Here is a 23290-nt window from a genome sequence, read left to right as displayed (position 1 = left end):
AATCTTGTAAAATCTGTATTGATCTTCTTTATCAATATATATTTTAAATTTGAAAATTGTGTTTGTATTCATCCCCCCCCCCCCTTCTACAAACTGTTTAGTATTCTTGTAGACCCTTTTGGGACCAACATTCTCATATTTAATCCATTGATTAAAAGTGAAGTATGTGAAGTTAAGACCAGTTTCCAAAATTCTTAACATAATTGAGGCAACCAGTTTAAGTCTTGTAAGGCTACTGAGAATTTGTCTGATTGTTTTTAAGGATCCTTTGGATTAGCCGAGGTACACGCATGTTAGTCTATACACCTCTAGTATTAAAAAGAGGAAAAGACAATAAAAAGCCAACCAACTTTCCCAATTTGAGTAATTAAGTCCATGAACTTTTTATTCTTAAAAAAACATTTGAACTTTTTCATTTTAAATAATTAAGTTTATGAAGTCTTTTCTTTTTTGAATAAACAAACCATTAAACTTTTAAAAATTAGTTACTACATTCTTTTAGGCTATGTTTGGGAAACTAGCAGATAAGTAGTTGTTAGCTGATGATTGATAAGATAGCTGTTAGTTGATATGCTAACCGGTAGCTGATAAGCTAGTTGATGAACAAACCACGATGATAAAAAATAGTTGATCAACCAGATAAAAATGTAAAATGAACAAAAATAACATCATGAAAAATTAGTTAACTACAACATTTCATAATATAATTAAAGCAAATCCATAATATTACAATATGCTAATTAATACAATCAATATATTAAAGAAAATTAAATAATATAACATGTTAATAAAAAAAATTACAAATTAATTATTACAATACATATATATTATAAATTTGAATTTGTTAAAAGAAATTAGAAAAAAAAATCTACATCAATTTATGATTTTAAATAATATTACATTACAATATGAATACAAATAAATGGTCAATCTCAAATATCCTAATAAATACTACAAGGATACTCGCGTAATGCAGCGAAATATATCGAGATAATATTTTGTTTTAATTCTTTTTGTCTATGTCGATACAATACGATTTTATGTGATTTGGAGAAATCGATAATGTTTTTATTCATAAAAATTTGAAAAAATATATATTGATATTAGTATCAAATTATCCATTTTAAATTTTTTTGTTTTTTATGTAATATCTTTAATTCAAATTTAATTTAGGTCTAATAACAAAATAAATTATTTTTGGTTTAATAATGTAATTTTTATAAGGATACTAATTAAGTATTCTGTTATAAGTATAACTCAATGATTATTTAAGATTTTTTATATTTAAAACGAGATGTTTATCATTTCGTTGCTCATGTTTATCTGCATTTAGTTACACGAATTCAAACATGGAACTTTAATAAGTTGTACTTATACACAATTTATTTGTAATCTCGAATTTTGAATAATATACATCAATAAACAGTACTTAAAGCATAAAAATGTTTTTAAGAGTATCTATCAAATGCTTTATAATATAGTATAGATATAATTTTTCAAAAATATTAATAATTAAATTTAAATATTTGTTAAATCATGAAGCATATTTTATTATCAGTAAAACAAAATAAGTATAATTTTAATTTTTATGTAATATAGATATAAAATTGTTATATATAATTTTTGATAACTAAATATATTGAACAATGATTAACAAAATAGTAATATTTGAAATGATTGATAATAATTCTAAATAATAAATAATTAATATTAATGCATAATGTACAATGTATAATGTATAATTAAAATTAATTAATAATTTTTAGTTAATATTAATTAATAATCAATATTTATTTATAATTAATATTAACGATGATTATAATTGGAAAAAGTGTCAATAAGCTATCAAAACGCTACTCCGACTATCGTTTCAATAAGTTAACTTATGTTCATTCAAACGTGTACTAAAAAATAGGTTTACTTATGTTTATCAAACAATGTCTTAACTCCAACAAGCTACCTGTAACTGGTCAGAAAAGTTATAAAGTAAAAAAGAAAACCTAAGTCAGTTTTACCTTTCTTAAATCTTACGTCATTCAAACCCCTCGTCATCCCGGGTTACCTCAATGTCGTCCGCTCTCTATTGCCGCCCATCACCGCCATTGGCCCCTGCCATCGATCTCCCTTTTTTATCAGCTTTTTTCTTTTGTATTTTGATTCTTACTCACCTTTTTATCTGTCTGTACATGCTCCATTAAATTATTGTAAAAAAGAGAGACTTGGAAGACAAAAAATAGATAAGGGGAGGGGGAGAGAGAGAAAGAGATGGCAGGGTCCTACGACGATGATGGTTCTATGGAGAGTGGACAAAGACGATGTGATGAAGGGGAGCGATGTCATTGGATGTAAAGAATTTGAAATGTTCACATTTCGGTACGGTAAAAGTGATTTAAGTATTTTTTTTTTTTTTTTAATTTAAAACATTCCACGTCGGTTATAGATAGTTTTTAAGTTAAAAAAATGTTAATTACTAGTTAAAAAGTTAGATGGTTAATTTATTAAGAACGTGTCAATCCAATTTAAATTCAACCCAAAATTAGTAGGTTAAATTGAGGTTTTCAACCCATTTAAATAAATATGATGGGTTGGGTTAAAATTTCCAACATGTTTGCACGTGTTTTCAACTCATTTAAAATATTATATAACTTTATTTTATTTTTAATTATATAAGATTATTTATTTATAATATCTAATATTATCTATTTTCATTTTTCAACATTTCTCAGTGTCTCTTCCTCTCGTTTGTGAAATATGAAAGTGAACTGTGAAACCCTAATAATCAATCTGTCTACCTCCAGGTCTCCCTCTCGTCTACCTCCAGGTCTCCCTCTCGTCTGCCTCCAAGGCTCCAACACAACAGTCTCCCTCTCTGATTTTCGCTTCTCGTCTCTCTCTTGTCGGCCTCCGGCACATAGCTTCTGATCGGTGCGGTGGTACGAAATCGGTAGAACTCACTGATTTCTTCTCATTGTTCCATCTCAATCACAAAGAGTAATTACTAAAGTTCATTATTTGGTTCTTAGTTTTGATTGTTTTATTTTCTTGTGATTCATTCCCTTTTTGTTTCTTTCGGATTCATTTACTGATTGATTATATGTTCTTAATTGCTTATAAAATTAAATAGTCTAATCTTTTTTATTTTATTTTATTTTAAAATTAAGTGAGCCAACCCATATTCAATCCATTTATTTAACAAATTGGGTTGAGAAAATTATAAACATGTTAACCTGCTACAACCTATTTAGGTAATAGATTGAGTTGGATTGAAAAATCTCAACTCATTTAATTAGGTTCAACTCATTTATTTAACAGACTGAATTAAAAAAAATTATAAACAGGTTAACCTGTTATCAACATATTTAAGTAACTGATTGAATTGGGTGAAAAAATCTGAAACTAATTAATTAAATGGATTGAATTGAGTTGAGATTTTAACCATTTACCCAAACCAAACCTACGCCGTTTCCGCAGCTACTATTTGAATTGAGGGTGAATCCCAATTTCCATTTTCAAATCCTTATCGAAAACCATCTTTTTCGAGTACTTGAACGTAAATTAGGAAACTACACACAGCAAACCGTAAATGCGCTCCAAATATTTGTAGGCACCACCGATGCTTATCGGCCCCAAAAAGCATCCGAAGAGATTACGGATTGTTTCAAATTTTGATCGTTGAAAACTCGTCAACCTCTTCGTTGATCCAGAGGTCTTTTTCATTCAGAACATCTTGGTATTTCTATCTGTAATCGTTGATCTTTGATTGTGCTGTATAGTTTGATCTGCAAATTTTACCTAGGTAGCTGATGATACGTGTTCTAATGAAGTTATATGATTCTTATTTTTATGTGGGCAACATTCACTACTAATTTTTCTGGGAAGTTGTCGAACGAAAATCTAAATAATACCTAGGATCAAGTTTGGGTGCAATCTGATATTAGATTAATTTAGGGTTTATTACGTTGCTTTCAGGCATTCCATCTGTTGTAAACCTAAGATGACCTCTAACTTGTCTGGATTTGTAGGAGAATTTATTCTTATTTCTTAGGCCAGAAGCTGTTTTTATCTCTCTCAAAGGCAGATTTAGTGCCAATTAGTTTTCCAAGTCGGTTGTCAAGCTTACCTGATTGATTTAATTGATTTCATAATTTGCTTTAGTAAAATTGCAAATTTTTGGAAGCTAATCTAGTAGAAATTTCGTTTGATCAATTTGTATGCTTAAGTACTAGAATACTTGGTGAATTTGGGGGAGAACATGTTGCAATGCATTTTAGCAGGAACCTAGTGGCAAACCGTCTAAACCACCAAACAAACGTAGCTGATATATCCCATATGGAAGTAGAGTCCAGTTCTTGATCTTTCACTGAAAGGAAATAAGCAATTTTTTAATGAGTGTTTTTTAGTTAGACTGTGTTGGGACAGTTGACTGATACTCTAGTTGTTGGCTGATAAAGGAGCTTATTGAAACGCTGTCTTACATAACGATTGAAAAAAACTAGCTTATGCCGTCCCAAGCGGAGCTTTTTTGGATATGCTCAATACCATAAGCTAGTGCATGCCAAACATACCCTTAATTTCTAAAAAGGGTAGTAGCTATATGAATCTCTTGGACTACGTGAAAGTCTCTTAACAAGTTGGATGTAAATTTATAAAATTTTGTGCACATTAACAAAGTTTGAGCATACTTGTAGATGTTTGAAGGACAGCAATTTGCACATCAAGTGAGATTTCTTTGAGACAACATCTAATTACTATAATTTATAATATAGGTAATGTGCAATGTGAAGATAATGTAGCTATTGTTGTGTTATTAGTTTATTTTTATACATGTATCTGTGAGTTGATGTTGCTGATTGTGGTGGTTGAAAATTATCATTGTTATAGAACTACTATATGTGTTACTGCTGAATAATTATCACGATGAAGGTTGATTAGGTGGTTTAAACTTTAACTTTGATTTCTAAGTGAAAACATTATCTTTGCAAGCGAACACCGGTTACATGGAGAAAGCGGAGTTGTCAACCCCAGATATGTGGTTCTAATTTGACAAGTTATAACTCATAATCCTGATATAATCATCCTGAATGTCTGATTTTTGTGTTGAAGTTTTCATCTGGCATGTGAGTTTGACTGATTTTGGATAAAGAACATCTTGGTTTTTGGAATTTCCTTCTAACATGATTATGAAGTCTTCTTTTTGTTCTTTTCAATTTGAGACTGATAATCTTTTACTTATTCCACGACCTAATTTGTTTGATTTCTATGTCGGACTTTCTTTTCTTGATAGGTTGTTTGTTGGGCTTTCTTTTCTTGATGGCGGCTTTGAAGGAGCTTTTGCCACCTGCTAAATCATCTACTTCCACCTTCTATGATCATTCAAGCGATCCATGGTTTAAGCAACGATACAGCGCCCCCACGGAGGATGATCTTACTGAAATCATAAAAACTAATTTGATCCCATTATACAATACACCAGAACGGTTGAAGTATCGACCATCAAAACCACAAGACTTTGGTGATGGTGGAGCATTCCCTGAGATTCATTATGGGCAGTATCCTCTTGAAATGGGTAGGAAGAAGGATGCAGCTTCTGGCCCCAAGACCTTACCTGTAACAGTTGATGACCATGGTAATTTGACATTTGATGCGATTGTGAAGCAGAACGAAAATGCTTCAAAGATTGTGCATTCACAGCACAGAGATCTTGTTCCAAAGATTTTGAAAAATGAAGACGATGAAGAAGAAGAGGAGGATATTGAGAAGCAGAAAGAGATTGAGAAAACCACATTGCAGACAAAAGCTGCTCTCGAGAAGATCGTGAATGTGCGATTAAGTGCAGCACAGCCCAAAAACGTTCAAACGCAATCTCAAGATTCGAAGTTCATCAAATACAAGCCCTCACAGCAGTCGGCTGCTTTCAATTCAGGGGCAAAAGAGAGAATTATTAGAATGGTGGAGATGCCCGTTGATCCATTAGACCCACCAAAGTTTAAACACAAGAGGGTTCCAAAGGCTAATGGCTCCCCACCCGTCCCAGTTATGCACTCCCCTCCCCGACCTGTGACTGTTAAAGACCAGCAAGATTGGAAAATCCCACCATGCATTTCAAACTGGAAGAATCCAAAAGGTTACACCATTCCACTCGATAAACGTTTGGCAGCTGATGGCAGAGGACTTCAGGAGGTTCAAATCAATGATAACTTTGCTAAACTTTCCGAGGCCTTATATGTGGCAGAACAGAAAGCTAGAGAAGCTGTTGCCATGAGATCAAAGGTTCAGAAAGAGATGATGATGAAAGATAAGGAACGTAAAGAGCAAGAATTGCGCGCTTTAGCTCAGAAGGCAAGATCCGAGAGAACTGGCGCTGTAGCTCCAGCAGCTCCCCTATCCTCCAACCACATCATGATGGACATGGATGGGCCCATGAGAAATGAACACGAACATGAACGCGTGAAGGAGAGAGAGACAAGGGAGGAGAGAGAAGAGCGGTTGCAGAGAGAGAAGATTCGCGAGGAGAGACGTAGAGAGAGGGAGAGGGAAAGAAGATTAGAAGCCAAAGATGCAGCCATGGGGAAAAAGAGCAAGATCACCAGAGACCGAGATCGTGACATCAGCGAGAAGGTGGCTCTCGGTATGGCATCTGCTGGCGGATCTCGTGGCGGAGAAGTGATGTACGACCAGCGGCTGTTTAATCAAGAAAAGGGAATGGACTCTGGTTTCGCAACTGACGACCAATACAACGTCTACGACAAAGGTTTGTTTACCACTCAACCGACCCTTTCGACCTTGTACAGGCCGAAGAAGGATGCTGATGACGAGATGTATGGTGGGGCCGATGAGCAGATGGAGAAGATTAGGAAGACGGATCGGTTTAAACCCGATAAAGGGTTTAGTGGTGCTGGTGAAAAGAGCGGTCCAAGAGATCGACCGGTTGAGTTCGAGAAGGAGGTTGCGGAAGAGGCAGATCCATTTGGTTTGGACCAGTTTTTGACCGAGGTTAAGGGAGGGAAGAAGGCGTTGGATAAAGTCGGAAGCGGAGGGACGATGAAAGCAAGCGGCGGGTCGTCGATGAGAGAAGGGTACGAAGGGGGGTCTGGTAGAAGTCGGATTGGGTTTGAAAGGGGACGATAACAAACTTACTGATGTGCTTAATATCATCATGGTTGTGTTGTTAGTGTGTTTGAATGAGTGAGTGTACCAATGTGTTGGACTTGTTACTTGGAATGGAACTATGTGTCTTAACGTGAGTTTATTCGTTCAGCTATATATTAGTGTTTATATTAGTGTTTAAATTTTATGATACAGAAGGTGGCTTAATGTGTAAAAAATGGTTTATTTAGTAAGTTTTTAGTAGGAGTTTTATGAAGAAAGCGAAGTTTTTAGAAAATGAGAAGCGTAAAATGAGATCTGAATCCTTGATCACCTTTAATCTTAGACTCATTTATGAACTGTGCTTGATACGAGAATTAATCAAATACATCTCATCCTATCTTCTCATTTTAACTCTCTTTCTAGAGCTCAACTCGCATACATTAATATAAAATATAATATATATGCCAACTTATCTGAACATTTATTAATAAAAAAAATTTACACTTCTCACAAGCCCTAATAAATCTATTCATCGGATCTATAAATTTTAGTGTTTGTTTTTCTATTTGTTAATTTTTAAACAATGATAAATAATTGAATTTAGTAACTCCATATGTAATTTTTTATTTATATTAAACTATTTAGATATAAAATCGCTTGTTCGATTTATGAAACCTTAGATTTCAACACAAAAATAGAACTCGGTGTAAATATACACTTTGAATTATTATCGTCTTGTAACAACTAATTATGGTATAAGTATCAGATATTGTTCCCACAAAGAAAGCTTTGTAAAGTTCTTCAAAAGTCCAGTCTTTAAAAACTAATTTCAGATGACGAATTCGAAGGATTTATTTTATCTAAAATTGGGTGGTTTGATTAGCAATTAAAAAAATATCAGTCGTGAAAAGAAGCACATGATGCAAAGATTTAATTAAGACATAAAACAGGTGATCCAGTAGAAAGATGGCATAGCACTCCTGCCATAGTTCTACAATACCACTGGATGATGTTATAGAACTGTCACAGTATCAACTATCGGATCAGACGACCTCTTAAGAGTACACACAGGCCAACGTGTTATCGATACGATATCATTTATGTTAGACGTCGTTAATCTCAAAACACAATGTTACCATCCTACACCGTAGATATATAGTAAATGTCAGATACTAAAACTCTTTATAGTCTTCTTCTATTACCTCAAATTTTCTTATTTACCTTAAATCTAAAAGTTAATGCATTTTTATTCATAAAATTAGTTGTCAATTAATTCAATGTAATCTTCAATGAAATATTAACCTCCTGAAACAAATAGTTAGACAATAATGCTAACAAGGCACATTTGTACTTTTACATCGGCATTGGTCTTAATTTTCCCTTACACCCGAAGCTAAGGCGTTTAGCTAGGCATGACAACGGGGCGGGGATGAGGCAAGTTTCGTAATCCCCGCCCCCAACCCCAGTTTTTAGTAACAGCCTCTGGTCCCCGTAGGTAAGGGGATTAACATCCTTGGTAAAACTTCATGAAGAATATTCGTTAGTTTGAGTTTAACAGGGATCCCTAGCCCCAACCCCGACCCCGACTCCGGTTTAAGTAATAGCCCCGGCACCGACCCCGTTTTGAATCTACCGGGAATCCCTGTCCCCGGTCCCTAGACCCGTTTTAGCGGTGAATCCCCGTCCCCGTTCGAGGCGGATAAGTCGGGTTCTCCACCGGGTCGGGCAAATAACCATCCTTACATTTAGTCCATCATCGTTCGGTTTCTTCTTGCGAATGATGTAAAGACTGAAAAGTAAATAACTGATACAAAAAAGTAAATAGCAGAAAATAAATTGCGAGAATGTAAAAAAGACTATAAATTAAAGTGTAGAAATATAAATGACTGAAAGATAAATTGTTGGAACGTAAATTTCAGAAAAGTAAATTACATAAAAATAAATTGCAGTAATTAAAATACTGTAAATTAAATACTGAAAAGTAAATTGCAGAAAAGTAAAGTGCAAGGAAATGTAGAATACTATAAAAGAAATGACATAAAGTAAAAAAGAAGGACTTGCAAAACAAGTTTTTTCACTAAAAGTGAGAATATTTGTGAACACTTGGAAAAAGTTTTTTTTATTTAAGGAAATTAATCGTGAACCACAAATGATGAAATCCAATGTATTGCAACAATGATCGATTAATTCAACTTGTAACGAAAATTTGAAAGCTTTTGAGGATTGAAAGTAAAAAGGAGATGAAACTTGGAATACTATAATTTGGATTAATCTTGAGAACATGGTGCAAATTTACTTCAACAATTTCAGTTCTTGTTAAGCAAGAAAGCTGAAAGGTAGACAAAAATAATAGAAAGTATTAAATCCAAAGGTAAAATAAGTAATATAAAGCTAGTAATAACTCCTATTTATAAAGAGGATAAGACTTAGGGCATCTTCAATGGAGGTTATTGGGGAGGATCATGAATGTCATTACATGCATCATGCATTATGAAGAGAGGTTAATGGGAGTTGCATGGAATAGAGTTTCATGGCCATTATACGCATCATAGCTAAATCAATGGGACCCACTAATTTATTTTTTCTTTTATAATTAAATTTGTAAGGATTTAATTATGATATTATATATATATATATACACACACACTATAATATGATATTTATTAATCAATAAATTAATTTTTATTTTTATTTTTCTTAATTTATAAAAACAACATAATTAATAAAACATTACATTAATTTCAAAATACATTACATTAATAAGATATTACATTAATTTTAAAATACATTACATAAACTACATTTAGATTTAATTCGATTGAAGTTGTTTCTCCAATTCTTAAGTATTCATCAAATTGATCAGCTGTTGTGCCATATGCTAGTAGATTTTTAAATTTGTTGGTAAAATTATATTTATAGATAATATATATATATATGTGTGTGTGTGTGTGTGTGTGTGTGTGTGTGTGTGTATATATATATATATATATGATGTGGAAATCCATTAAACTCATTGGAGTGTTATGGAGTGTGGGTATAAAATGATAGAGTTGTATGGTGAGTGGAATGCTGATGTAGCAGTCCATGACACTCTGGTAGAGTGTCATGCACTGGAGATGTCCTTATGCAAAAAGATAAGTCATTAGTACAAAAGAGAAACTTAAACTATAAATTAGCTCACAGCCCAAGTCCAGAATCTGCAGCTAATTTCGTCATTCCAAAGTCTCGGCCCAAAAGTGAGGATGTTGCCCACCACACACTCCTATAGAGCTGCTATAGCACCACTTCAGCAAAAAAATCTTGTAAAACTGCTATACAATTGGCCAAAAACTTCAAAAATCTACATAATTAACAAAATAACATAAGATTATGACATAATACTACTAATTTACATAAAATTAAGAAATTACATAAAATGACTTAAATGACTCAGTTTAAACATTAATGTCTGAATAAAATAATATGATTAAAAAAATGATATAATAAAATTAATAAATTAATACTTATCAAATACCTTTTTTCATACATTTAAATGTTATTCATATAGTGTAGGTGTGAAGGGCCATAGTGAAAATACTCGAAAGTATAGGGGCAAAATGTATAATTTACGTTAAACTATATAAGCCGATTAAGCCCTGCACAAACTCCTCTCCAAAGGGGATACACAAGAAATACTTGTCCATTTCTTGCTGTTTCACTCGCAATCGTTCTTCAAATCTTTTGATCCCCAAAACAACGCCAATAATGATTACGCTAGCCAAGACGCTATCGACCCAGATCACAAACTGCACTAATATACAGCAACTTAACCAAATCTATGCTCATGTTATCAGAATCCATATGCTTGATCTTTACACTGAGCCATTTTATTGGAATACCATCATCAGAGCATACACCAGGCTTTCTTCCCCTTCCAAGGCACTGTATGTAACCATAGCCATGACCCGTGCCGGCGTTTACCCGGATACCTACACACTACCCGTTGTTTTGAAAGCTGTGTCTCAAGAAAACAAGATTTCGATTGTCAGACAGCTTCATACGGTTGCCATGAAACATGGGTTGGAGACGAATTTGTTTTGCGAAAGTGGGTTAATTAGTTTGTATGCCAAAGCGGGTGAGTTTGACGATGCACTTAAACTGTTCGATGAAAGTCCTGAAAGAAATCTTGGTTCTTGGAATGCTGTTATAGGAGGGTTGTCACAAGGTGGGTGCGCAAGGGAAGCTGTAGACATGTTTTTCGAGTTAAAGAGAAGTGGGTTAGAACCAGACAACCTGACCATGGTTAGTTTAACTTCAGCCTGTGGAACCTTAGGCAATTTAGGGTTAGCTCTTCAGCTGCACAAATGCGTCTTTCAAGCCAAGACCTTAAACAAATCAGACATTTTAATGTCCAATTCACTCGTAGACATGTACGGGAAATGTGGTAGAATGGATCTAGCTTATCGGGTTTTCTCAAGAATGCGTGAAAGAAACATTTCTTCATGGACATCTCTAATTGTAGGGTACGCAATCCACGGGCATGTCAACGATGCACTACAAAGCTTCCATCAAATGCAAGAAGCCTCTGTTAGGCCTAATGGTGTGACCTTTGTGGGCGTCTTGAGTGCCTGTGTGCACGGTGGATTAGTACACGAAGGGAAACGGTACTTCAATATGATGAAGAACGAATACAGGATCGAGCCATGGTTGCAGCATTATGGGTGCATGGTGGATTTGCTTAGCCGATGCGGGTTGTTGGAGGAGGCACGAGAAATGGTGGAGGCGATGCCGATGGAAGGTAATGTGGTGATATGGGGGAGTTTGATGGGTGGTTGTGAGAAATATGGGAATGTGAAGATGGGAGAATGGGTGGGGAAGCATTTGCAGGAAATGGAACCATGGAATGATGGGGTTTATGTGGTTATGTCAAATATATATGCTAGTAATGGATTGTGGGAAGATGTTGGAAGAATGAGAAGGATAATGAAGGAGAGGAGACTTGCAAAGATTCCTGGTTATAGCTTGGGAGCATGAACTCGAAGAGGTTAGCCATCGTTAAATTAAAGATGGACAAAAACGGTTAACTGGTTGGATTCTTAACCGGTCCGCTTCCCTGCTTCATGAAACCTTAACGGACCAACCAGCGACAGATCCGGGATATTTGTTGAATGGGTGCATATTTAAGATGGACCAAAGGCCCATAAGGTTGCAGTGATCCATGGAAAAGTTAATTGTGTCGATTTGGGGAATAAAATACATTTTTTCAAATGGAATTGATCTTTTGAGTAAGACGCAAGACTATTAGGCGTAAGCCCGATGTATTTTTAGCCGAGATGCACCATTTCGAGGGAAGTTTTTTGGTTGACGTTTCTTGTATGTTTTTAATATCCCCAAGCGCCTTTCAAATTTTAGCGAAATTTTAGCGAGTGTATCTTTCATACCCGAAAAATAAAAGATCTACTAGCGAAAATCAACTAAGCATGCGCATAGGTCCACCCTAGTTATGACCGGTTGTTGGTTCAATTGAAAATATCAGGAGTGACTATAACCGGTTGCTGACAATTTGTGTTTTTTTAACTGTTTTTTTAATCTTTATTGTATATTTAATAAGATATAAACTGTTTAAATAAAACATTATATACTCGAAAAATTGTTAAAATACAAATAGTTACATTAAAACGTAGTGCATCATTCTGGTCCTTCCAAGTTCCAACCGCTTATACAATTGGTTACACAAGGCCTGGCGTAGGACCGATTTGGGTAACTGTTGGGGCTTGACCGGTTACGGCCCTTCATAATCCGTTATGGAGCAGGCCCAGTTTTGGTTAACTACGACTAGTGATGGCCAAACTGGTCCGGCCCGGCCCGGGACCGGTATGCGACGATTATTGTTACGATTCTTATTAAATATCAGTAGTACATTCAAAAAGCAAGCCAATATACAATGTTGGTAGCAAGACATTTGATAATATATGTTGAACCTGATGTAACATTTCGAAATTTCGATTTCAAGAGTACCAGTAATAAGACATTGACTAGTCTGACTCCTTATCGTCTGTGGCGAAACCCACCGCTACACCAACTTCAGCTGGTCGTATGATTCGTTCATGCAGTGTGTATCCCGGCTGCAAATATACAAAATGGTTCTTTTTGGTTTCATGACTCTTGAACAAAATAACTGTATTCTGAAATCTTATATATCTTCTGATGACATGTTAACATGATTTAGAAATTAAGCATGTGTATCCATTATTTGTCAAGTGTTTTTCACAATTAAACAGAAATTAGATAGATTGTTCATCAAACAAGATGTTTTTTTATTACCAACATTAATTCAGTAAGCATCTAATTCCCTTCAAATATTGGCCAAGATTTAGATGTCCTAACCATATCCCTCCGTTAAAGAGATTTATGGGCCTTTTACTAAACGTTTACCCGATAAGCATTTACCATTATCACCAACCATACTAGATGAACATGGGAAAGACCAAGAATCTTACAAAGTAAGGGGCTGTTTACCAAACGCTTACCCGGTGAGCACTTACAGGTAAGAGTCAACATTCTCACTTACCTTATCGGGTAAGATTTTAGTCCGTCAAAACGGCACCGTATGCAGCAATTTACCCGGTAAGCGCTAACTAGGGCAAGAGTTATCATTCTCACTTACTGGGGAAGACTCTCGGTCCTTGCTATCGCTCTTACCGGGTAAGATTCTCGGTCTCGGTCTTTGCCATGTTTATCTAGTAAGGTAAGTGACCCGGTAAGCGTTTATCGGGAAAGCGTTTGGTAAACAGCCTCTAAGAGCGATGGCAAGGACCGAGAGTCTTACCCAGTAAGCGAGAAAGAAAAGACTCTAACCCGTTAGCTTTTACCAGATAAGAGACGGTTACAAACAAACCATTTTGATGGCCGAGAATGTTCCCCAAGAAGGTAAGTGAAGGTGGGAACTTTTGCCGTTAAGAGCTTACCTGGTAAGCATTTGGTAAACAGCCCCTTAGACATGACAATTGGCATGCTGAAACATTTATATAAACTGTCTAGTTAAACATAGCAACTTTCGAGTACAAGTAAGGCAGCATACCTTCATTACAACAGCAATAGTATTTGGAGGCTTTGATGGATCTGGTACTTGAAACACTGCATTATGCCTATTTGGATCAAATTGTTCATTCACAGGATCATATCTTTCCACCCCAAACTTCTTGAATACCTGTTAAGCTCGAAGGGGAACGAAAAAAAGGCTGTTTTTTTCACATTTCAAGGATCTAATTGTTGATAACAAGAATCATTTCGTTCTATATAAATGGATCACAGTGGTTACCAATTGATGCAAAGAAACAGTTACCTCTGCTAGTTGTTTTTCTGTCATCTCTACACCTTCCAGTAATGTTTTTAAAAGAGGTAGAGCTCCGGCAGGGTCTTCTGTAGTGTCAATTTTTGTAAATTTGTCTTTCACAACTGATGAGGCTCTACCAAGATTATCTGCAACGTCCAGCAAGCTCTTTGCAAATGACTGCAACCATAGTATCGGATTAAACAACGCATAATAGATTTTTGACTTAAAAATGGATGATTAAGGAAAACCTGTATGGCAAACTTTTTTGAGTTTTCTGCTGCTCGTTTTGTCCTCGCAATTACATCATCAATTTCAGCAAAACTCCTCAGACCTTTTTCTTGCATAATCTCCATCTCCTTGTTCTTTTTGTTTAGAAGTTCTTCTTTCTTTGCCAGAAGCTTTACTAAATCATCCCTGGATAGGTCGTTTTCAGAATCTGAATCTGAATCAGAAAATTTAGTTCTTTTAGTACCTCTTCTCCTTCTTTTGGCAGATTGGGATATGTCAGAGGCACCCGAATCCACTTTGTTATCAGGAAGTCCGGCTCCATGAGCACTGTTGGTCTCCACGGTAGTCCTTGTCTTATTCCCAGGTTGGACAATTTCATTTTCATTATTTTGAGAAGAAGCAAATGAAAAGAATCCACACTGGTAAATAGAAGAACCAGTAAGAGAATTATGGAGCTCAGATACTTGGCTTGTTACCTCCTACAACAAGAAGCTCTATAAATCACGTATTCTGAAGTTCGAACCAGAGAGTAGGAAGAGAAAGATATGAAATTATCTTGTAGGTCCAAAACAGGGTCATCCCCACAAAGCCAGAAGGTGAACCATAGGAGTCGGCTATTCTCCGAAAAACCACCATAAAATCTTGGGCTTTCATCCCCCCCCCCCCTTCTTTATAATTTTTTGAACTTCCCCATTATAGGTTTAAGTTCGATATTGTTTAAACAAGTAGAAAAGTATCACCATGAATTGCACAAACTTCACAGCCATAAACAAATCTCTAATTCCAAATAACAGAATTTTTGTTACCTGTGCCGGTGTTCTAAAAGGCTGGCCATGACGTGTCGTGGCTCAAGGCTCGTGTCTAACCCCACATTAAGCTTGTGGCACACCATGGCCCAATGCACAGTTTTTATAACACAATATTTGGTTTTTCTTACCTTTCTAGTGTTTTACTTTTTAGTTTATAGTATATAACTTAATTTAAATTGTTTAATATCATTGGATAATTAAGTATTAGTATATGTGTGTATATAATTATATGTATATGATACACATATCCGCCATCATAAGTCACGCCTTGGAAAACATCCAGGCCTCGTCATGGCTCCTAAGGCTTGAGGCTTGATCTCGTCGCTCCACCGCGCCTCACACCATTTAGAACCTTGACTTGTACCCTTAGGAACTCATCTAATACCATTGTCACCAAAGTGTTCAACAAGTAATCATGACTTGGATCCCACATTTTGCACATTCTCATAGCATTTTGCAACTATAGATCCAAACAAACCCCCCTCTCCCCCCCCCCCCCCAAAAAAAAAAATCAACCCAAACGTATCTTTTGTCCCATTTCTCCCATTCTTTTAGCTTTCAAGGTGACACCTGAATCACATTACTAGACTATTAGACATTTAGACTATTCCCGATATATGCTACCACGGATCATAGACAATGAACATTGAACAAGCTTCTACAGTTAGATTGACTAGCAACACTCAAAACCACAATTTCTAAATTTACAGATTACGGTTCATAAGTTAAAATAAATTAAATAAAAAACTCATAGAAATACGTTCAGTAAGAATTGACCGATATAATTGCGTTATAAAAACACAGTTTAAATCAATAAACATCTGAGTTACCTTAAACGGCGATCGAACGAAACGATAGCGGGAATGAAGCTGGCGAGAATCTTCATAGCACCTCATGACACTACTAATCTGCATCGACCTCATTGAATTCAAATTCAATCGCTTCTTCCTCCATATCTCCGAAACGAGCGCACAAGCTCCTACCAGTTCAACAAAAAATCTGCGTTTCAAAATCACTTTACAGAAATAAAAACAAAAATCCAAATGCATTTTTCTTCAAATTCTGCAATGAAAAACAGTGAGTACTCATTAGATTGGAGATAGGGCTTCAGCTTTCAGATAGAAATCTCTACGAAGAAGGTTTTAGGGTTTATGCAAAACCCCGTTTCACTAGCCTAACTTTGGCTGCTTTGAACGGAAGGCCCTAAACTTTTGCTTTTTGAATTTTAAGTCCTTGAACTCAAACTATCATCACCATTTTAGGGTGTGTTTGGTACTTGTCACCAAGGGTGTAATCGGGTGAATTCCAATGAATTTATATGGGTCCAATCCAATCTGATTATCTACTGGATATTGAATATTTGTCATCCGATCCGATCCGATTAACATTGGACATCCAATCCAAATCCAATGGATGATTGGATGTTACTATTGGTTATCCATTGGTTCAGATTGGATTTATCCAATCTTTTGATCTAATGCTCAACCAATTAATCTATCATTTTAACTAATTATTCATATATTTTATTAAGTTATTAAAAATGCTCAATAATCCCAATAGGATTTAAGGTTTATCACCCATGATTAAAAATAACAATAAGATCGTTGCTTGAACAAAGTATGAATCAAAGTAGCAATAATATACAGAAAAAAAAAGTGACGATAAGAAATATTAGGCTACACTAGAACAAGTTATATTAGTACCAACCAATATAAAAGTTGTTGAATCATACTAATCGTTGAAGCAACAATCTGAATAGAAGATGCATAACAAAGGGAATCATATCATAATTTTGTAGCAACAACATTAAATGGGCAAATCAGTACAACAACATGACCATTTGCCCATGGTTCAGACCATTAACAATGGCAAAGAGGAAAACTCAACAACCTTAGCAAACTCTAGGGACAAGCAAGATAAAATTGTCTGTTCGAATGAACAATTTACAAACCTAACTATGGAAATTAGAATAGACATTTGGTTCGCCACGTGCAAAGACGTGAGATATACAAACAGTCTGATGTACAACCTTTCTCTAATGAAGTGTGTGTCAGCCTTAATGCGTTACGTTTGATCACGTTGCATTGGTTTGTAAGTTATGCTTATTGTAGTCTTGCTATCAAGTGAAGTTTCAATGGGCCATCACATTTAGCCTTTAAATCCTATGGAACAATCTTCAACCACAATAGCTTACACACAGGCCATTATAGTTTCATATTCTTTTACCTTGTTGAGTTTGTGGTTCAGTTCTATTTAAGTACTCATTTCTTTAATTGCATCTTGTCTTATCCTTTTCCTTGAGTGGATTTATGACATAATTCTATTGACAGATTTAAAAACATCTTGTTCAGAATGTAACTTCAATCCCAGGAAGTATTGTAACCTTCCTAATGCCTTCATCTTAAACTCTTTAAGCCTAACCACAAGGGTGGTGTCTGATTGGTTTGAGTTTGGCTCCAAAGATCAAAAGTATCAGGAGATCCAGGTTCAAATCCAAGGAGGAATAAAAATCCCCTTGTAGTCACCAAGGTTCAAATGCAGTGACTTCGGGCTATCTGCAAAGCAGGTGGTCGTCCTGGGATTAGTCGGCACGTATAACGGGTTGGATATCCATGTGTAACAATCACGCTCAAGAAATCCCCAAATTACCAATTATATAAAATCTCCAATAAAATATAATTTATTGATTGTTAGGACCAAAAAATTATACTAATTATTCTAAAAGTTTTATCAAAATAATCGGGGCCAAGGATGGAAAATTTGAAGATCTTGCTTAAACGACTAAGTCTGGAAGAAGACCAGAGGAGATGAAAATGGACCAGAGGCGATGAAATGGTCCAGAGGCGATGAAAATGGTCTAGAGGCGATGAAGTGGTCCAGAGGCGATGAAAATGAACCAGAGGCGATGAAAATGAACCAACCTAATGAAATGGTCCAGAGGCGATGAAAATGGACCAACCATTTGAAACACACAGATCTGGGCTTATCATTGATTAACCTCAAAATACAGGATATTAATTTCTAGAAAAACTTCGAAATATCCGTTCTATTTTAGTGATAAAACCACCCAAAATATAATTTCAAACTGGATATAATGGATTTTTACTTACAACCCGAATTAGGTAGCAAAATAATACGGGACATACTTATAACCGGAACAAGACTATATATAAGCTACACTTACTACATCTATGAGATACTGTAATAAGCTACTATTTACCAAAAGCAAGATCGTAATCTTCAAGTTCCTCGATAATTCTTCGAGTCAAACAACGGGTTCTTTCTTTTTGTTCGTCTTCTTTCCTGAGAGAGGTTGCCACTTAAATGGTAAGCCAACGCTTAGTGAGTTAATAGTTAAGTATTACATATCAATATCGCACATGTTTATAAACATACTTAATAACCTCTTATCAATAAAAGAGTTCAAGACATCATCTAAATGCAAATCGAGACTTACAAGAAACCGAGTGAACAATTACGTACCAGATGCTAAGATCATAGGATTCCATATTCAAATCACCATAATATACCATACCATTGATGCTCAATACAACGAGGAGACATGATCAACAACCAAATATATTCAGCAACGTTAGAATACCAATAAATATCAAGAACCAAGAGATCGAATCGATAAACATAACGAGGACAGTGCATCACCCCGTCCTTCACCTCTCGGGCTCATGCCAAAGTCCGAATCAGAACCATACATTACGGGAAATCTCGCACTGCCCGCCTTCCTCTACCGGGTATGTGCCAAGGTTCCCTACTCATTGCTCTTCCTCCTCTTTGAGCAATGAGTATTCACAACCGCAGAAAGTCTCACCCGTCCATCCCGAGATCTTGACTTTGCCATAAACTTTTGGTGTGCCACACGAAGTAGTACCCGTACTATGGCATACAATTCAAGAAACAAAACAACGAGTCCGGACCCGGAAAACAAACCGATGTAACGAGATCATAATATGGAATCGACTCAAGAGACGGAATCAAAGACAAATCAAGATTGTGTGACTCAATTCCAGACCAAAAACATTCATATGAAAATATATATGTTCAAATCAATATGTATCAATTAACTATATAACTCACCGGGCAACCGTATAATACCGAAAAGCTCCACAATGAGCTCACAAAGCAAGTCCAAGCTACCACACTTAGATTGCTTCCAAAGCATCAAAATATGTCCTAATTACCCCCTGGAGTAAATGTACAAAATCTCATAAGTAACCAATATAAGAAACTCATGATATACACATATCCTATTTGAACACTTTACCTAAATTTCTATGTACAACTGTTGCATGCAGAACTATTTTGCCCATTTTAAACTCGAATTCATGACTTGATAATAAAATAACAAATAAACTAGACTCAATTATCTAACTAAGAAAATTGGCCTCACCTCATTTGGATTTTTCTACGATTTTATACAGTTTTTCAAAGTCTGCACATTTTTGGTGCATTCTTAAGTGGAAATTCTCATTTTCATACATTTTTCTCAAACCATTTCGATTCCAAACTATTCCAACTTCTGAATCTCAACTTAATATAACATATTTGACATAAACAACCAAAATCCAACCTTTATTTATCATTTATATTATCTCCCAAATCATTGACTTAATCAAGTCAAAGTTTATATAATGAGTTTTCATAAATTTTGATAATCTATTGAATCTAATGACCATTTCATGCCATAAACACTAAAATGCACTCATTTTATACACTTAAGATCAAACCCCTATGAAACCCTAACTCTAACTCAACATGCAATCCATATAACAAGTATGTCAACCAAAAATAAGTGCAAAAATATATTATACCTTATTTGATGATCAAATCCTTCAAAGATCTTGTAATGTCTTTTTGATTTGAGTTGAATCGAGCTTATGTGTGTGAAAATCACACATCTAGTGTATGTGTGAGTTCTGAACTCAGATGACATGAAAAATGGGCCAAAAATCTAATTTATAATGCTAAAACTCGAGTTGGGCCGGGTTGGCCCGGCTAGGTACCYATTTTGACCATCAACACTTAAATTATTCATAACTTTTCGCTCGGACCTCCGTTTTCTAAGAGGTTTTCGCCTACACGTTCATAAAGAGATAATCTATAATATTCAACAAAAATATTTTAGAAAAGATCTCCCAAAAAAATCAGTTTTACGTATCTTTTTGACGTAATTTTTTTCCCAAATCCTCTAATATATTCCTAAGAAGTATAATTCTAAATTTCAGACCCAAACTCCCACTAAATCATAGGTTCTCTTTAACCCAATAATTAAATATACTCAACAAATAATTTGGGCATGTTAGAGATTGGATGTTACACCATGTTAATAAAAAAAACGCTTTAAGCCAAACATTAACTAAGAAGTTTATTTTGCCTGTCATTATGCTATCTACAATCATTTCATAGAGATACACTAATAGGATTATGAGTTGTGACTTTGCCTAAAGATGATGTTTTAAGAACGAAACCTGATCTTCGTCTGACTATGTCCATCTCCCATTTTGTCATCACTTTGGTAGATCTTCCCAACCATGCTTCGTGGTAATAACTGTTTGTGCCCTTAGAAGGCCTTTTTCAATCTACATATTGTATTAATGACCAAGCTCGTGTTGTAACATGGTGCGATTTTCATATAAATTTTCTCATCAAATTCTCCATGCAAAAAGAAGTAAACCCGAAAGTGCTGACTGAAGAAGTTAACCATGCAAAGTATTAATATTTCTATGTAATTACAATTTACATATAGTCCTTTCTAGCTTCTCATTTTACAAATAAGGCAACTTCATTGCATTAACCCCATTCCTGAACCTTAACTCGACTAAAGGAATGTCACATGTGCGGTGATCAATCTATTCAGGTTCAAGTGAACGCTACTTGAACAAACTAAACTCATGCTACAACAATAGGCCAACATTTGCTTGTTGTATGTTGCACCTAGTGATTTTATCTTGCTTTATGTAATATAAAAATATAAAATAAGATGAGAATCTTAAACTAATAATAATTGGATTTAGGAGATGTTTGGTTGGTTTTCCATTAAGTCGTGTATAGATAAAGCTGACTGTGTGAATTAATTAGTCTGTATGGATTGAGATTTTTTTTTCATAGATGGAAGGAACGTGTTTTTTAATTGGGAATAACAGTTTTGGGACATAAAGCCCCCTAGAAATTTATCAAATAAATTATTTTCTATATCATTAAACCACTACCAGACGGTCATGTATAGCTGACCGAATAAGTTGTAAGTCTTATTAAGCTCGTTAAGATGTCAACAAACAGGTAAAAACGACTGCACATATGAGCAATAAACTACGTAAAAAGTGGTTGAAGTCTAAGTAAAGGATTAAGTATGTTGTCACTATCTTGATCCATTTTTACAAATTCCAACTATAAAAATGAATAAACAATCCAGTGTATTGTTACTATATTGATGATAAAAACAACATGCTTAATGCTCTTAAATGGTGGCAGTCGTACATCAAAACATGCAAGCTAAGAGCTATCCTTTTTCTAGTGTTCTTCCATTTCTTGACAGACTGAGACTTCTGCTTAATTGTTTATTAATCCTTTTCTGCACCAAGAGGAGTTATCGAGGCAGGGATTCAAGCCGCTAAGATCTTTTAGGGTGCGTTTGGTACATTGCACAGGGACATGACAGAACAGGACAAAGATCCCTGTCCCATGTTTGGCATGAATTTAATGTGGAATAGACAGGAACAGAGTGGAACAAAGTGGAACGGGCCTGTTCCACCCCTACCCCATGGAACATAGTGGAACAAGGTGGAACAGACTTATATTTTACCAATATAACCTCAAAATAAAACTTAATTCTCTTCTAAAACATCAAATAGGTCTCTCTTTTACATTTTATTCATTCTTTAAATTTTATTTATTGTATTTTATGTTTCTTAAACATTCATTTGACTGTTCTTAAAATATTAATTTTATACGGTTTCTATATTTTTATTAATTTATGTAATTTATTATATATTAATAATAAAAAATAATGTAGGAAAGAGATAAAAATAAAAATAGAAAACCACATAAACTTTTTATTTGGTGTCATTTTAATTGTTTTGACGAAAACTTCAAATGATATATTTTGTTATAAAAAATAATTATTCTATTATAATTTAATAAATTACATAAATTGTTTTCTTGATTTTATCACCGTCAAACGTATTGCGTAAGGTTCACGCATGCAATTTGTTGTTTTCGATGAGTTTGTATGTTTTCTCTTGATCAGAGTAGTAAATATTCGATTTTGATCTTACAAGAGTGATTGTACAGGTGATAGGTGAATTTTTGTTTTGTTTTATGGAATGCAAGTTTTGTGAATGTGATGATACTATATGGGATCACTAGTCAAATTGTTTTCTTGATGCTTATATTTTATGTACTATTTGATATTTAATCCAGCTTAATTGATTGTGCGCTTGTTGGTAGTAGTTTTTTATTCTTAGTATGAAATGCATATAGATTTACTTCGATAATGGATTCTTGATGCTTATATTATATTTACATTTTTCATATATCATTAGTTGATTATGAAATCATGTATTTTTGCAAATATATTTTTGCAAGTAGTAGTGGTTTGATGTAAGTTATACTTTGCACACTGTATTTGTTAACATTTATATTGATTATTTAGTTAAAAAAACACTAAACAGCTCATTGGGGGTAAATTGGTCATTTTAACCAGTTCTGTCCAGTCCTATCATGTCTTACCAAACGCTGAACAACTGTCATATCTGCATACCAAACACACCCTTAATCATCATTTCTTCTTCATCTCTTATCTTTCAAATCCATCTCTTCTTTCTTCACAAGTTTC

The 23290-nt window shown here is 34.8% G+C and overlaps 3 protein-coding genes across 4 annotated transcripts; 2 read left to right on the top strand and 1 right to left on the bottom strand.

Moving 5' to 3' along the window:
• Positions 1-3584: 3584 nt before the first annotated feature.
• On the top strand, positions 3585-7268 carry LOC112507299 (SNW/SKI-interacting protein A-like). Of its 2 annotated transcripts, none has more exons than XM_025111831.1 (2): positions 3585-3730; positions 5285-7268. In XM_025111831.1, the coding sequence occupies exon 2, from the start codon at positions 5311-5313 to the stop codon at positions 7126-7128; it is 1818 nt and encodes a 605-aa protein (XP_024967599.1). In that variant the 5' UTR covers positions 3585-3730; positions 5285-5310; the 3' UTR covers positions 7129-7268. The 2 variants fall into 2 exon arrangements, with proteins under 2 accessions (XP_024967599.1, XP_024967598.1); XM_025111830.1 differs by having other exon boundaries at positions 3586-3706.
• Positions 7269-10794: 3526 nt separating this feature from the next.
• LOC112507811 (pentatricopeptide repeat-containing protein At1g77170, mitochondrial) lies at positions 10795-12426 on the top strand. The gene has a single exon (XM_025112529.1). It carries the CDS (start codon positions 10834-10836, stop codon positions 12100-12102), a length of 1269 nt encoding a protein of 422 aa, XP_024968297.1. The 5' UTR covers positions 10795-10833; the 3' UTR covers positions 12103-12426.
• Positions 12427-12963: 537 nt separating this feature from the next.
• On the bottom strand, positions 12964-16640 carry LOC112507117 (grpE protein homolog 2, mitochondrial-like). The gene is made up of 6 exons (XM_025111547.1): positions 16527-16640; positions 16272-16420; positions 14653-15111; positions 14414-14581; positions 14150-14278; positions 12964-13193 (listed from the first exon to the last, which is right to left on the bottom strand). Exons 1-6 carry the CDS (start codon positions 16528-16530, stop codon positions 13104-13106), a joined length of 999 nt encoding a protein of 332 aa, XP_024967315.1. The 5' UTR covers positions 16531-16640; the 3' UTR covers positions 12964-13103.
• Positions 16641-23290: the final 6650 nt, after the last annotated feature.

Source organism: Cynara cardunculus (assembly GCF_001531365.2).
Source record: "Cynara cardunculus var. scolymus isolate 2C chromosome LG 2, CcrdV1, whole genome shotgun sequence".
Lineage (NCBI taxonomy): Eukaryota > Viridiplantae > Streptophyta > Magnoliopsida > Asterales > Asteraceae > Cynara > Cynara cardunculus.
The sequence above is the reverse complement of the archived record's forward strand: the minus strand, read 5'-3'. Positions and strand labels throughout refer to the sequence as shown.

Coding starts and splice junctions, on each gene's coding strand:
- LOC112507299 (XM_025111831.1), top strand. CDS start 5,311: ATGGCGGCTTTGAAGGAGCTTTTGCCACCTGCTAAATCATCTACTTCC.
- LOC112507811 (XM_025112529.1), top strand. CDS start 10,834: ATGATTACGCTAGCCAAGACGCTATCGACCCAGATCACAAACTGCACT.
- LOC112507117 (XM_025111547.1), bottom strand. Junction 15,112..16,271: donor TCGTTCGATCGCCGTTTAAG/GTAACTCAGATG, acceptor TTCTTGTTGTAG/GAGGTAACAAGCCAAGTATC. Junction 14,279..14,413: donor CAGAAAAACAACTAGCAGAG/GTAACTGTTTCT, acceptor CGAGCTTAACAG/GTATTCAAGAAGTTTGGGGT.